The sequence below is a fragment of the Hemitrygon akajei genome, chromosome 1 (genome assembly GCF_048418815.1).
Source record: "Hemitrygon akajei chromosome 1, sHemAka1.3, whole genome shotgun sequence".
In the NCBI taxonomy this organism is placed as follows: Eukaryota; Metazoa; Chordata; class Chondrichthyes; order Myliobatiformes; family Dasyatidae; genus Hemitrygon; species Hemitrygon akajei.
Genome location: NC_133124.1, coordinates 141,261,097 through 141,277,488, shown reverse-complemented (window position 1 = coordinate 141,277,488; position 16,392 = coordinate 141,261,097). Strand labels below are relative to the sequence as shown.

Sequence of the window (16,392 nt, the reverse complement as noted above, 5' to 3'; positions counted from 1 at the left end):
CACTGAACCTGTTCTCATAAGGCATGCTCCGCAATCCAGGGAACATCCTTGTAAATGTCCTCTACACCCTTTCTATGGCTTACACATCCTTCCTGTAGTGAGGTGACCAGAACTGAGCACAGTACTCCAAGTGTCCTATTTAGCTGCAACATTACCTCTCAGCTCCTAAATTCAATTCCACGATTGATGAAGGCCAATACACCATACTCATTTATGTGAAAGGTTGGGGGCTGATATTTTTTGCAAGGCACTGTAGTCAAGAAAAGGGTGTGTATGCAATGTTAAGGAAACTAAAATCAAACAGAGTGTTTGAGGATGGTAAAGAATGGAACTAGGAGAGCCAGGAAGGCCACGAAAAGTCTTTGGCAAGTATGATTAAAGAGAACCCCAAGCACTAAGGAGGGAGCATGTAGTTGGAGACAGAGGATGTGGGTACGGTCCAAAATGAGTACCTTGTGTCAGTATTTATCAAGGAAAATGCAATGAGTATGGAGCATGCTAATATTCCAAGGTATTTTGAGGTAAAGAAGGTCTATGAAAGAACATCACGATGGATTAGTCCCCATGGCTTGATGGAATATGTTCCAGGTTGTTGCAGGAAGCAGGAGATGAGATTTCTGAGACCTCAACCAATATCTTCGTGTCCTCTCTAGCCACAGGCAAAGCTCTGGAGGATTAGCGAGTTCTCTAAGTTTGCTCCAGTATTTAAGAAGGGAATAAGGATAATCCTGGAAGCAGTAGTTCAGTGAATCTTGAGTCAGTAATATGGATTTTTAGGGATAGAATTTATAGGCATTTGGAAGACCATAGCCTAATTAGAAATGGTCAACATGGCTTTGTGTTGGGGAAGGTATATTTTCCTAACTTGATTGAGTTTTTTGAGGAAGTGATGAAGGTAGAACTGTAGATGTTTTCTACATCACTTTTTAATAAGGCATTTGACAAGGTCTCTCAAGGCAGACTCATCCAGAAGATTAGGATGAATTGGATCCAGAGTGAATTGGCCACTTGGAGTCAGAATTGACCTACCCATAGAAAACAGGGCTGTGGCCAAAGGGCTTTGTTCTGTTTGGAGGTTTCTGACTCAGTGATGTTCCACAGGGACCCATACTGCAAGTCTGCTGTTTGTGACTTAGATGGGTAGGTTACTAAGTTTGCAGAAGATATGAAGATTAGTGGTGTTGTGAATAGCGTAGATGATTGAACTTTGAAGATTTACAGGGTATACAACTGGATATATATTAGTTGCAGATATGGACGAAGAAATGGCAGATGGAGTTTAACACAGCAAATGTGAAGTATTGCACATTGAAGATCAAAATTTAAAAGAGAGGACACTGTAAATAGCTGATAATAACTGTGGTGCTGAATGAATCTAAATCTCCCTTATCTGAACATTGTCTATATGATTCATTTCCATGCGTGGTCCATATCAGTTATTTCCCTGCACATTCCAGTTACCTACCACTTGCCTTGTGAATTTCATTTAAACGTTCCCCTTCTTATCTTAAACCTATGCTCTCTAGTATAGACTAGCTACCTACCTTGTCTATACCTGTCATAATTTTACATTCTGCAATCAGGTCACTCTTCAATCTCCCATGCTCCAAAGAAAACAATCCAAGTTTGCACAACCTCTCCCTTTAACTAATGCTCCCTAATCCAAGCAGTCTCATGAACCTCTTCTGCACCCTCATCAAAGCTTCTAAATCCAAGAAGGGGAATTTGTAGAATGCCTATGAGTTGGCTTTTTAGAGCAGCTTGTAGTTCAGCCCACTTCAGCTATTCTGGATTGGACGCTGTGCAATGAACTGGAATTGATTAGAGAGTTTAATAAGGTAAAAGAACCATTGGGGAGTGTGATCACAATATGACCGAATTCACCCTGAAATCTGAGAAGGAGAAGCTAAAGTCAGATGTATCAGTATTACAGGGGAGTAAAGGGAATTACAGAGGCATGAGAGAGGTGTTGGCCAAAGTTGATTGAAAAAAAAACTTTGGCATGGATGACGGCACAGTAGCAATGGCTAGAATTTCTGGAAGCAATTCGTAAGGCACATGGTTCATATATCCCAAAGAGGAAGAAGTATTCTGAAGGCAGGATGATACAACCCATGGCTGACAAGAGAAGTAAAAACCAAAGAGAAGGCATATAATAGAGCAAATATTAGTGGGAAGTTGGAGAATTGGAAAGCTTTCAAAATCTAACAGAAGGCAACTAAAAAAGTCATAAAGAAAGAAAAGTTGAAATACAAAAGTAAGCTAGCCAATAATATTAATGAGGATACCAAAAGTTTCCTCAGATACATAAAGAGTAAAAGAGAGGCGAGAGTAGATATTGGACCACTGGAAAATGACAGTGGTGAGATAAGGAAATGACAATGGGGTACAAGGAAATGGCAGATGAACTGGATAAGCAACTTGCATCAGTATTCACTGTGGAAGACAATCGATGTTGGATGTTTGAGTGTATCAGGGGGCAGAAGCATGTGAAGTTGCCATTACTAGGAAGAAGGTTCTTGGGAAACTGAAAGGTCTGAAGGTAGATAGTCACCTGGACCTGATGGTGTACACCCCAGGGTCTGAAAGAGGTTGCTGAAGAGATTGTGGAGGCATTAGTAATGATCTTTCAAGAATCAATTGATTCTGGCATGGTTCTGGGGGAATGGAAAATTGCAAATATCATTCCACTCTTCAAGAAGGAACAGAGGCAGAAGAAAGGAAGTTATAGGCCAGTTAGTCTAGCCTCAGTGTTTGGAAAGATGTTGGAGTCAATTGTTAAGAATTTGATTTTGGGGTATTTGGAGGCACATGATAAGATAGGCCACAGTCAGCATTGTTTCCTCAAGGGAAAATCTTGCCTGACAAATTTGTTGGTATTCTTTAAAAAAATTAAGAAGCAGGATAGACAAAGAATAATTGGTGGTGTTGTGTAGTTGATTTTGACAGAGTACCACACATGAGGCTGCTTAATAAGTTGAGAGCCCATGATATTATGGGAAAGATTCTAGCATGGATAATACATTGGCTGGTATCAGCCTGGTATGGAAACACCAATACCTTTGAACAGAAAATCCTACAAAAAGTAGTGGATACAGCCCAGTCAATCATGGCTAAAGCCCTTCCCATCACTGAGCACATCTACACACTGTCTTAGGAAAGCACATCCATCATCAGTGACATATATGTACATATGGTGACATATATGTACTTTGATAATAAATTTACTTTGAATTTCTATTGACTCTAAATTCTGATCAGGTGGCTTTTGACCATCTCCACATTCAGATGTGGACCGACCCAATAGCAGCTGCTCCCAAAATACCTGCTCCACCTAATGTTATTGTAATTTGCTTTTCCTAATTCAGTATTTTAGCCTAGGGTCTATTATACTTGTGCTTCTCTACGACTTTCTGAAGGGGTGAGGATGATGTGGCAAGGTAGTACCAGAGAAGAGCAGAGTAGTGACAAATGTAATTTCATCCAGGCATGTAATGTCTTTTGGGAGGTCAATTTCTGTCACTTAGGTTGTTGGATGCCTGAAGAGTCACCAAACTACTTAAAAGTATCATTTCAATTTTTGAAGTTTCCATTGATTTTTATGATCCTCATTGCTTTATTCTTGTTATTGTTTTCTGGCTTCTCAGACCAGTTCAGCATTACTAACACAGCTGTAGATTTAGAATTACACTCAGTCCAGCATGCCCAAGGATGTAAATCGGTTTATTATTGTCACAAGTACCAAAGTACAGTGGAAAAATGTGTCTTGCATAACACCAGATTAATTCATTTCAAAGTAAAACAAAAACAGAGTACAGAAATAGTGTAGGTAGACAATTATGTACAAGGTCCAAACAAGGTAGATTGTGAGATCAGGAGTCTATCTTATTGTACTAAGGAAGCATTCTGTAGTCTTATAACAGTGGGATAGAAGCTGTCCTGAGTCTGATGATATGTGCTTGAATGCTTCTGTATCCTCTGCCTAATGGACTGACTAATTTCCCTGCATAAAGGACCACAGTAAAAAATTGTGTTTACAACCATCTGGAGGTTTCATGGTTACCAACACCACATTTCTTAATTCATTAACAATACTTCTCCAGTACAGGAGCAAGAAGACCCACACTCAACATTTAGGGATAGTTTCTTCCCCCTGCCATCAGGATTGTAAATGATCCATGAACTCGTGTATTCTACCTCACTATTCCTTGTTTGAACTACTTATTTAATTTTTATTGTAACTTATAGTAATTTGTTATGCCTGTACTGAACTGCTGCCACAAAATTAACAAATTTTCACGGTTTATGTCAATGATAGTAAACTTGATTCTGATTCTGACATAGAAAGAGAAATCTTTTTAAAATGTTGTATGATTTCACTGCAATTTAGAAAGCTCTTCCAAAGCATCAGCCACTTCAGTTGGCTGTTGAGTCATTTGATCACATGGAGCTTAACACCTAAAAGAAAATTTGCATTTTCTTTTTAATTTTTCTGCTGCAACTTAATTTATGATGTAGTTTAGTTTAATTAAAGTATCAAGCTGTTTTTTTTCTAACCACGTCCAAACTTTGATAGTGCAATCTCCATAGACTTGAATTGTGATTAAACCTTGCTGGTGTGTGCTTTTTCAAATCCAATGCCTGCAGTTAAGCCTTCTGGCATTTTAATTATCAACAGCTGTACTTAACAGGAGAATCACTTTGCCATTTAAAATTTAACTTTTCACTTTCTACCAGTTTTGTACATCTTTTTTAAGTTGGAAGGAATACATGGAAAGCTACAAGGAATGTTTATTAGCCATCTAAATCAGAGGTTCCCAACCTTTTTTATGGCATGGACCCCTACCATTCACCAAGGGGAACGTGGACCCCAGATTGGGAACTCCTAATCTAGAGTGTTCCTCAAAAAGTTCACTAATTTCATACTGCAGTGGAAATGTTGCAGCCCAGCAAAAATGTCCCATTCTGTATTTATTCAGTGTATCACATCATATTTAAAATAGAATTAATTTTGTATACAGCCACTGAATAAATGAATGGTTGCTTCTTACATATGATGACCTGAATAAAAGAATTCAAACCAAGATTAGGCCATGTGGTTCTTCATGTCTGTTTTTTAATAAGATCAGCTTGGTCTGAATGCAATTTCAATCCTGCATATCCATCTATACCATAGTCTTTCACTCCCCCCCAACTCCATCAAATAACTATCTACCTCTACATTAAACATTTCCTGGATTGTGTTTCCATTGCTCTTTTAGGAAAACATCTTGAAAAACTTGTAATATCTCCACTATTTTTGAACAATTCTCAATTCTCTGACAAGGAAACACTTTCTACAAACACTTTATCAAGGCCTTCCTCTGGACCTTGTATGTTTCAGTCCTGTCCCCAGCCCTATCCCTGTTTTAAATTCCGGCAGATACATACTGAGTCTGTCCAAGCTTTTCCTTGGCAGGCAAATGGTCTATTCCAGATATGTCTAGTAAACCTTTGAGTGGCAGCCAGCGCCTTGACTTTCCTTAAATAAACTGACCAATACTATGTACAGCACTTATGATTTGGTCTATATAAATGAAGCAAAGCTTTCTTCATTTATTTGTCAAGTTAGAAATAGCTGTCCAAGAAGGGAGGAGCAAAGATCAATGGACAACAGTAGCCGATGACCTGATAGTGACAGGAATGGGCAGGTGCTTCTGTAGTCATAAACATGAAACCAGGACTTTGTTTTTATCTACTTGGTGTCAGGATCAAGGATATTATGGAACAGTTGTGGAGTGATCTAGGGGGAGGATAAGAATCCAGAGGTTCAAGTTCATTCTAATGAGGCAGAAAAGAGATGATGTTCTGTATCTTGACCTCCACCGCCCAGCATGTGCTATCTTCTCACTGCTGCAATCAGAAAAGAAAGTACAAGAGCCTTGGGACTTGTACCAACAGGTTTGGGAACAGTTGTTACTTCTCACCCATCTGGCTCCTGAACAAAAGGGATAACTACACTCAACTTCATTTGCCCCATCATTGAAGTGTTCCCACAAGCAACCAGTGGACTCATTTTTCAAGGACTCTTCATCTCATGTTCTCAATATTTGGTGCTTACTTATTTTTATTGTTGTTTCTTCTTTTTGTATTTGCAGTGTTGTCTCTTGCACTCTGGTTGAAAGTCCTAGTTCAGCAGATGTTCACTGTTTCTGTTATGGTTACTGTTCTATAGATTTGTTGAGTATGCTCACAAAAAAGACCAAATCTCAAGGTTGTATATGGTGACATATATGTACTTTGATAATAAAATTTCCTTTGAACTTTGAATTTAAAAAGTTAGACATCAGATTAATAGGCAAGTCCCTTCAGTTTGCTACCCCTTGATCACTCCTCCCTAATGCTAGTAATGTTAAGACTGGGAAGTAAACTCTGATGAATGTGTGGTTAAAAAAGATGGTGCAGAAGGGAGATTGGTTTCTGGAACACTGGGGCTATTTCTGGGGAAGGTGAAACCTGTGCAAGTCAAATGGTTTTCAGCCGAATTAGAACATATCCAAAATTCTTGCAAGCGCATCTGCTAATGCTGTCAAGATCAGTTTAATCTAACTTGATAAGGTAATAGGACATGGAATAGGATGACGGTGGAGGATGAGAAGCATGCAAATGTAGATATCAGTCATGAATAGGCACGATTGGGAGCAATGTATGGCTAGATTGCTTCTGTGTTATTGTGAAGAAGACAAGAATTGAAGGTGTTGATTATTCCTTGGGAATATGACACTGTTGGCATAATGGAGACATGGTTGAGAGATGGCAGAATTGTCAACTCAACATTCTAGAGTCTAGAATCTCCTGGGTTGAGTTAGTATTGGAATATTAACCAAGTATTTCTTTACTGAAGGAGGGAGAATATCTTTGAAGGGTCTTCAAATGAAGCAAATGAGTGGAGCTTAGAAATGTCATTGAGTCTGTCCTGTGCACCTCCATCATTGTGTAGTTTGGAGCCGCCACCAAGCAGGATAGAACCAGACCACAGCGCACAGTGAGGACTGCCGAGCGTATCATTGGAGCCTCCCTGCCCTCTATTGTGGACCTGTACTCTTCCAGGTTGAAGAAGAGGGTGGGGAACATCATAAAGGACTCCTCACATCCTGCGCACGGACTGTTTGATCTGCTTCCATCTGGTAGACACTTCAGATCCCTCCAGACTAAGACTAATAGGCACTGGAGAAGTTTTTTCCCTACTGCGGTCACTTTGCTGAACAGTTAACTGCCGGTTAACTGTCGGCTAACTATTACTTGGATTGCACTACCTGTATGTATAATCTATATTTTCATTTATATTTATCATTATTATTGTTATGAGCAGAGAGTAACAAGTAAATTCCTTGTATGTGCATAGGTACTTGGCGATTAAATTCTGATTCTGATTCTGAAGGTTATCGTTTTACTATATTTGTAAGATTGGCACAGTGGGAGATAGAGCAAATTGTAGAGAAATGTAAATAATGGCAGGACCTATCAACTTCTCCAACATCAACTAGCGTTATCTTGGATATAGATTAAGAATTGGCTGAAGTTCCTCTAGATTTGTATATTGATCCATAATCTTCAGGCTTGTCCCCAATAAATAACTTTTATGCTGTGAAGTGAAGAAATGTTGGAAGAACAGGAGCAGAAGTAGGTCTATTAGCCCCTCAGACCTGTTTTACCATTCAATAAGGTATTGACTGATCCAATCTAAACTCGACAACACTCTCCTGCTTTCTCTACACACTGGTTGACTCAATTGTCATTTAAATGTGTGTTAGTCTCTTTCTTGAATACCTTCTATAACTCTACCACCATGCTGTCTGGGATAGAGAATTTCAAAGATCCATGACACTCTGTGAGAAGAAATTCTTCTTAATCTCCATCTGGAATGGATGACTCCAATAGGGCTATCATCCTCCCAACACCCTCTTAAATCTCCTTCAGGATCTCGTATGTTTTCAATAAATTCACCTTTTCTCACCAAAAAGCTAATGTCCAACCTGATCAGCATTTCTTTCTGTGTCACCACCTTCACTGCAGGAACCAACTCAGTTAACCTTCTCTGCACTGCCTTCTAGTATTTGTATATGTATATCTTTCCTTAAATATGGAGAACAAAACTGCACAGTACTTCAGGTGCAGTATTATCAATATCCTGTAAAATTACATCAAACTTCTCTTCTTTAATAATCCTAACCCTTTGCAGTAAAAGTCACCATATCTTTCTCCAACTTCATTACATGCTGTATCTGCATGCTAACTATTTGTTTTATAGATACTAGGATTTCCATAGAATGATACAGGACTATACAGGCCTTTGTGCATCAACCTTTTACCCTACTGTAAGATCAATCTAACTCTTCCTTCCCACATAGCCCTCCATTTTTCCATCATCCACATGTCTCTTAAATGTCCTGAATGTACCTGCCTCTACTGTTACACCTGGCAGAGTATTCCACACATCCACCACTCTGCAGGTAAACAAAAACTTGCCTTTGACATCTCCCCTCCCATATTTTCCTTCAATCACCTTAAAATTATGCCCCCTTGTATTAGCTATTTCTGCTCTATGCACAAAAATTTTGAAATTTGGCTCTGCTTTTTGTTCTTCCATCCAAAGTGGATAACTTAACTTTTTTTCCATATTATACTCTTCCTGCCAACTTCTTGCCCACTCACTAAACTGATATGTAATCCCTTTGATGGTTCTTTGCATCCTCCACAAAATTTGCAAATCCATCTACATTGGCATATTCATTGAATTTGGCTCCAGTACACCTGCTCACTCCATCCATGTGATTCATATACTAGATTGTAAATAGTTGAGGTCTATTACAGATAGACAATCCAAAAATGCCCAATTTATGCAAAGTCTCTTTTTTGTTAGTTAGTTACTCCTTTAACCATGCCAATGTAGCTCTTTGAAAGTGGTTATATGGATCGATAGGGTGGTTAAGAAGGCTTATGCAATGCTTGCTTTTATTAGTCAAGACATTGAGTTCAAAAACCAAGAGGTTGTGTTGAAACTTTATAGAACCCTGGATGGGCTATATCTGGAGTATTGCATACAGTTCTAGTCGCCCCATTATAGGAAGGATATTGAGGCTTTGAAGATGGTGCAGAAAGGTTCAGCAGTATGCTGCCTGGTTTAGAGAGCATGTACTATCAAGAGAGGCTGGGCACACTTGGGTTGTTTTTTCTGAAGTGGTGACTGAGGAGGATGAAGGATTGTAAGAGGCATAGATAGAGTAGACAGGGAATAAACAAACCGATTCCTGTGTTGTACTGTTCTAATATATTATTCACAATCCTGCATACTTCCATCTTGTGCAGTAATATTTTGTGTGGAAATGCTTTCCCTATTTCCTTCTGGAAATCTACTGTTACACACTAAATCTATTGATTCATCAGTACGCCCTATCTCACAGTGTGGCAGATTTGTCAAATCTTATTTCCATTTCATAAAACCATGTTGATTCCAGTTGTCTTATGAATTTGAAAATGACCTGCTTTTGCCTCTTGTATAATGGATTCCAAAGTTCTTACAACAGATGAGAACGTTATGGAAACAATTTGATTTAAGGCACAGTTATGACCTAGTTGACATTCTCCACAGCAAAGACGTTCTCAGAAAACCGACCCTATTTTATGCATAGATATCAAGAGAGTGGAGGATAATGAGTCATTAAGTGCATCTAAAATGGAAATCTTTTGGAATATAAAGAAATCAGAAATCCAACGCGAGTGAATCTGCAGATGCTGGAAATAAATAAGAACACAAAATGCTGGCAGAACTCAGCAGGCCAGACAGCATCTATGGGAGGAGGTAGTGACGACGTTTCGGGCTGAAACCCTTCATCAGGAGCCATAGTGACGACGTTTCGGGCCGAAACCCTTAATCAGGAGTCCGGTAGTGATGACGTTTTGGCCTAAAACGTCATCACTACCTCCTCCCATAGATGTTGTCTGGCCTGCTGAGTTCTGCCAGCATTTTGTGTTTTTAAATCAGAAATCCAGCTGTTTTCTGGCCAAGATGTACTTATAAGTGTGAGGCCTTCAAAAATGAAATGTTGAGAGTACAAAGCGTGTATGTGTCTGTCAGAATAAAAGGTAAAAATAATACTTGTAGGGGCCCTGGTTAAGCATGGTAGAGGCATGTAGGAACAAATGAGGTGCTTATGGAGTTTAAGAAATGCAAGAAAATACTTCAGAAAGAAATCAGGAGGTCTACAAAGGGCATGTGGTTGCCTTAGCAGACCAAGGTGAAGAAGAATCCTAAGGGATTCTTAGCAAAAGGATTGTAAAAAAACAAAATTGGTCCTCTGGAAGAGCAGAATGGTAATGTGTGGAACTAAAAGAGATGGGGGAGATCTTAAAATGACTTTTTTTTGCATCTGTGTTTACTCACTGAGTCTATAGAATCAACTTCGTGGACCCTATACAGATTAGAGAAGAGGAAATGTTTGCTGTCTAGAGGCAAATTAGGGTGGATAAATCCCTGGGGCCTGACAAGTTGTTCCCTCGGACTCTGCAGGGGGCAAGTGTAGAAATTGCCGGGGCCCTAGCAGAGATATTTAAATCATCCTTAGCAATTGGTGAGATACCAGAAGATTGGAGGATATCCAATGTTGTTCCACTGTTTAAGAAAGGCTCTAGAAATAAACCAGGAAATTACAGGCTGATGAGCCTGATGTCAGTTGCAGGAAAATTATTGGAAGGTATTCTAAAGGACTTTGTATTTGAATTCACATGGACTGATTAAGGGTAATCAGCATGGCTTTGTGCGCGGAAAGTCGTGCCTATCCAGTCTTACAGAATTTTTCATGGAAGTTACCAGGAAAGTTGATGAAGGTAAGGCAGGGGATATTGTCTGCATAGACTTTAGCAAGGCTTTTGACGAGGTCTTGCCTGGGAGGCTGGTCAAGAAGATTCAATCGCTCAGCATTCAAGATGAGATAGTAAATTGGATTAGACATCGGCTTAGTGAGAGAAGCCAGAGTGTTAGGATATGGGTGCTTCTCTGCCTGGAGGCTTGTGACTAATGGAGTGCACAGGGATCAGTGCTGTGTTTGTTGCTGTAATTCATCTATATCAGCGATCTGGTTGATAATGTGGTTAACTGGATCAGCAAATTTGCAGATGATACCAAGTTTGGGGGTGTAGTGGACAGTGAGGAAGACTATCATGGCTTGCAGAGGGATCTGCATCAGCTGGAAAAATGGGCTGAAAGATGGCAGATGGAATTTAACGCAGACAAGTGCGAGGTTTTGCACCTCAGTAGGACCAGCCGGGGTATGTTTTACACAGAGAACAGCAGAGCACTGAGAAGTGTGGTGGAACAAAAAGATCTAGGAATGCAGGTCTATTTTGCATTGAAAGTGGCAGCACAGGTATATCGGGTCATAAAGAAAGCCTTTGGCACATTTGCTTTCATAAATCAAAGTATTGAGTGCAGGAGATGGGATGTTTTATTGAAGTTGTACAAGCTGTTGGTGAGGCCTAATTTGGAGTACTATGTGCAGTTTTGGTCACCGACCTACAGGAAAGATGTAAACAAGTTTGAAAGATATCGAGAAAATTTACAGGGATGTTTCCAGGTCTGGAGGACCAAAGTTATATGAAAAGATTGAATAGTTTAGGACTTTATTCCTTGGAATCTAGCAGACCGACAGGAGATTTATTAGAGGTCTGCAAAATTACGAGGGGTATGGAAGGGTTTTTCCACTAAAGTTGTGTGCGACTATAACTGGAGGTCATGTGTTAAGGGTGAAAGTTGAGAAGTTTATGGGGAACATGTGGGGAAACTTCTTCACTCAGAGGGTCATGGAGGTATGGAACGATAAGCCTGTGCAAGCAGTGCATGCAAGCTCGATTTCAATGTTTAAGAGAAAATTGGATAGATACATGGATGGTAGGGGTGTGTAGAGCCATGGTCCCCGTGCAGGTCAATGGTTTGGCACAGACTAGATGAGCTGAATGCCCAATTTCTGTGCGTTAACTCAACTTTGCTAATAGAGTCATAGAAAAGTACAGCAATGACTATACTAGCGGTGATCTTTCTGGATGGCAATTAATGCTTGAATTACCATTTGGAATACCCCTGCTTTTGGTTCTTCCATTTAAAATGTTATATGAGATTTACCTTTATGTTTCCAGGCATTCATCTTTCACTGATGGTGAGCATTGTTGCCTCAAAGCAAAAACTGCCCTCAATAAATCACATATAAATATGAGTTCCAAATGCCATATCAAAAAGTAATAAATTCAGTGAGTAAACCTTTTGGAGTTCAATTGCTGAAGAAAGGATGATTGTGTTCAATACTGAACCATCAGTTGTGTGTAAACCTGCAAGCAGGGCTAAAAGGGATGAAGTGGTAACAATCTGATGTGATTAAACAATTGGTGTGAAGATAAATATAATCACAAAGCTAATAAATGCTCATAAAATTGTTTAATTGGACAATTATGAAATTATTATTTTTTGTAAATTATAACTTATTGATTTCACATATTTAGTACATATTTAGAAATTATACTATTCACTGAACTGAGCTGAAAATGAACATTCCTGGACAGTTTCATTGATTTTGAGGCTTGATATTTTATATTCTGTGTTTTTTCACTCATTTTTTTTTCATTTGTGTGATTTGCTCATTTATTTGTGTATTGAGGGTTCAATGTTTCTCTTTGAATGGATTCAATAGTTTTCTTTGTTTTGTGGCTATTTGTGGGAAGATGAATCTCAGGGTTGTATACTGCATACTTACTTTGATAATAGATGTACATTGAATATTTTGAATCTTTGCAGCAATATCTTTCCTTATCCTTTCACAGATTGAAGAAAAAGTCCCAGTCAGTGGACATGACTGCCACTGGATATGGCAGTCCAATGGCAGCTCCTGATCCTTCACCACAAAGTGATGTGGTACCAGCTGTCCTCAAGTCAACCAGGTCAGAAGAGATGCCGAACAATGGTGCCAACACACAGAAACGTAATACTAAACGAAGCGAGCTCCACAGATATTATACAATAGGTAGGTATTGTAATGTCTTGTCCAAGTGCAGATGCAGCAAAACATAATTAGAGCCATCACCAAATATTCCTGTTGGCAATGCCTATGTAGTATTGAATGATATTGGAGGTGTACATATATTCAAGATTTGTTTGTGTCTTAATTAGGAGATTGTTCACTGGTTTGCTTGTTGGTTGCCATTTTTTATGATAAGTCTTATAATATTGTAATCTGTTTCTAGTTGAGAGTCAAGACAAGTTTATTGTCATTTAACTATATACATGTACACTGTCAAATGAAACAACTTTTCACTGAACCATGGTGTTGAGCATCGTCGTACCCATGACACGCATAACCCACAGTAACTTATGAAAGTAAGGGTAAAATCTACAGATGGATTACACATAAATAAACAGCTAAATTGCATAAAGTAAGTATATTGTAAGCTACAAAACAGATTAACTAGTGATACTTTGAATGTGATGTGGCAGGGAGTTCAGAAGTCTAATGGCTTGAGGGAAGAAGCTGTTTCTCATCCTGACTGTTCTCGTTTTTATGCAATGGAGTTTCCTGCCTGATGATAGAAAGTCAAGGAGATTGCTAGGTGTGTGGGATCCTTAATAATACTAAGGGCCCTACATATCCTTACAGAGATGGTTTTACAATTGATGTTATTCTTGGGTGGATATGGTATATTTACTGCAAAATCTACATCAGTGTTATCATTTTATTGCAAATTGTCTATTCAATGATTCAATTGAAAACAAAATTGGGTTATTATATCTTAGTTTCTGTAAACTCCAATTCACGTATCATGTACAAATTCCTCAATTGGTTTTTAAGTAAAGTAAGGTTGGGTACTCTGCTCAGGCCTCCAGAATATTATAAAAATACACCACTCTGGCAGTGAAATAACATTTTGTCTTAACAAAAAATATTGTGGACAGTTTGGCTGCACGTAGTAATTTGTCATCTGTTGATTCAAGGTGGCCTGTAACAATAAATTAAATGCCCTGAATTATTACCCTCAGTCCATTGCACCTATATTACCTGTATCCCTTGCACAGGACCAGTGTTGCTTTCCCCTTGCTGGTTCAAAATCTACAGTCCTGGTTTTACCTGGCCCAAGGCCCAAGAAATTGTTAAGGTCCATCAAAGAAATGGAATAAAAATTGATTTTCTAAATCTGACATATCTTTGCTTGGCAGTCCTGAAGTTACTCCCATTTAAACTGCTGAACTCTGCCATTTTCAGCAGGATCCCTGACAGCAGCTACTTGGACTGAAGCTGATATCTATATTTGTTCACAGTAGATCAGTGTTAATTTTATGAATGGAAAGATTATGTGAATGAATTGTTGTGGGATGTTACCAGACAAGATGAACATATTACAATAAGCTAGCCTTTCAACATTATGGAAGACATTAACTTTATTAAAGTGTAATTGCCTCCAAATTTTTTGGATCTTCACTGTCCATGCCATCTGTATCTCAATGATGTTTCAATCTCAGCACCCAACTGTTCATTCTATGATGCTTTCTATCAGACCCAGTACAAGCTCCATTGCCACACCCCATCAAGGCTCTAGCAAGGCTCATGTAACTGTAAGAGTGAAGGGTAGACTTGTCAAGTTTAAGGAACCCTGGCCAATGAGAGGTATTGAGGCTCTTGCTAAAAGAAATAAGGAAGCACTGATTGGGTTTAAGAGCTCAGGAAAAAGTAAATTCTTAATGATTAATCAGAATTAGGTTTATTATCACAGGCTTATGTTGTGACGTTTGTTGTGTTTGTGGCAGCAGTACAATTCAATACATAGTTATGTGTGTGTATAGCAATGATAAATATTATATATATTATATATAAAATGTTTGTGTGTGTGTGTGTATAAATATATATAATATAATCTTTCCATTCATAAAAGTAATGAGGTAGTGTCCATTCAGGAATTGGATGCAGAGAGGAAGAAGCTGTTCCTGAATCGTTGAGTGTGTGCCTTCAGGCTCCTGTAGCTCCTTTCTGATAGTAGCAATGAGAACAAAGATTGACCTGGGTAATGGGGGTCCTTAATGATGTTTGGGAGAAAATTCATATTGCCAGGGGTGATGTATTTGCATCCTTACAGTGCATTGAGGCAGGTAAATCCCTGACTGAGTATGTCCTTGGACATTGTGGGAGGTTGTGGGACATTGTGTACAAGTGCTGTGAAGCCTTTGTGTAGGTACTTGCTTAATTATTGGCCACTGGTGAAGCTTCCAAAGACTGGAAGGGGGAAAATGTCATTTGGTTGTTTAAGAAGGGTGCCAAAGACCCGCCAGGGAACCATAGACCAGTCACCCTGATACCTGTGGTGGATAAGTTACTGGAGGAAGTTCTAAAGGACAGGATCCATCTGCATTTGGATTGGCAAAGATCGATTAGAAGGAGTCACCATGGCTTTGTGCAAGGGAGGTCATGGTTAATGAATATTATGGAGTTTTTTGAAGATGTAACCAACATGGTAGATGAGGGTAGGGCATTGAATGTTGTCTATTTGGTCTTCAGCAAGGTCTTTGACATGGTCCCACATAGTAGGCTGTCTGGAAGTTTAGGTCTCATAGAATCTGGGGAGACCTAGTTAAGAAGTTTGTGGTTACAAAGCACGGTTGGCGTGGACTCGTTGGCACAAAGGATCTTTCTCTGTGTTCTATTGTGCTATGATTTTATGGGATCCTTCCACCTGGTAAGACATTTATACCATGATGAATATAGACAAAAACTGTAGCAGAGTTGCTTGCTGTTTGTTCAGTGATAATTTGTGCTGTTCAACTCCAGCATCAGTGACATCTCACAGAAGAAAATTCAAAAACTCTCCTAAATATTTCATGAATCTGTGCTTTTGCTGTGGGATACAATGCAAGGGGTGAAAAGCTAAAACTCATCCCACCAAACTCGTGATTGGTGCATCCTGTGGTCGATACACAGAGGTCAGTGAAATCCAGAAGGTAAAGTCAAAGGTCAAAGTCCAGAGCTCGGGAAGTCCATAGGTAGAAAGCCTGAAAGGTCAAAGACCTACGTCGGCAAGTCTGGAGGCAAAGGGCCAAAGGTTAAGTCTTTGCATCCAGGCCAGAGGTTAGAGGTTAGAGGCCTGACGCCTTTGAGTTTAGGAGTCTGTGGCTATTGGCTGGAAGGCTGGAGGTGGCCTGTCCTGGGGATGGAGGTGTGTGTGGGAGGGTGGGAAAGGGCATGTTTTGCTGTCGTTATTATTGTGGTCATGCTATGTTGGTGCCGAACAGTGTGACCACACTTGAGGGCTGCCCCCAGCACATCCTTGGATGTGTTGGTTGTTGACGCAAGTGACACATTTGTTTCAATTTCCTGTACATGT

At 39.4% G+C, this 16,392-nt stretch overlaps 1 protein-coding gene across 4 annotated transcripts in view; it reads left to right on the top strand.

The window, feature by feature from the left end:
* The window catches only part of LOC140731158 (oxidation resistance protein 1-like), a 520,392-nt gene that overhangs the window by 100,079 nt on the left and 403,921 nt on the right, over positions 1-16,392 (top strand). For all 4 annotated transcript variants that reach the window (XM_073052584.1, XM_073052590.1, XM_073052557.1 and 1 more), the window contains one exon: positions 12,850-13,049. In XM_073052584.1, the coding sequence (XP_072908685.1) occupies positions 12,850-13,049 (200 nt within the window). The remainder of the gene's footprint in view (positions 1-12,849; positions 13,050-16,392) is intronic.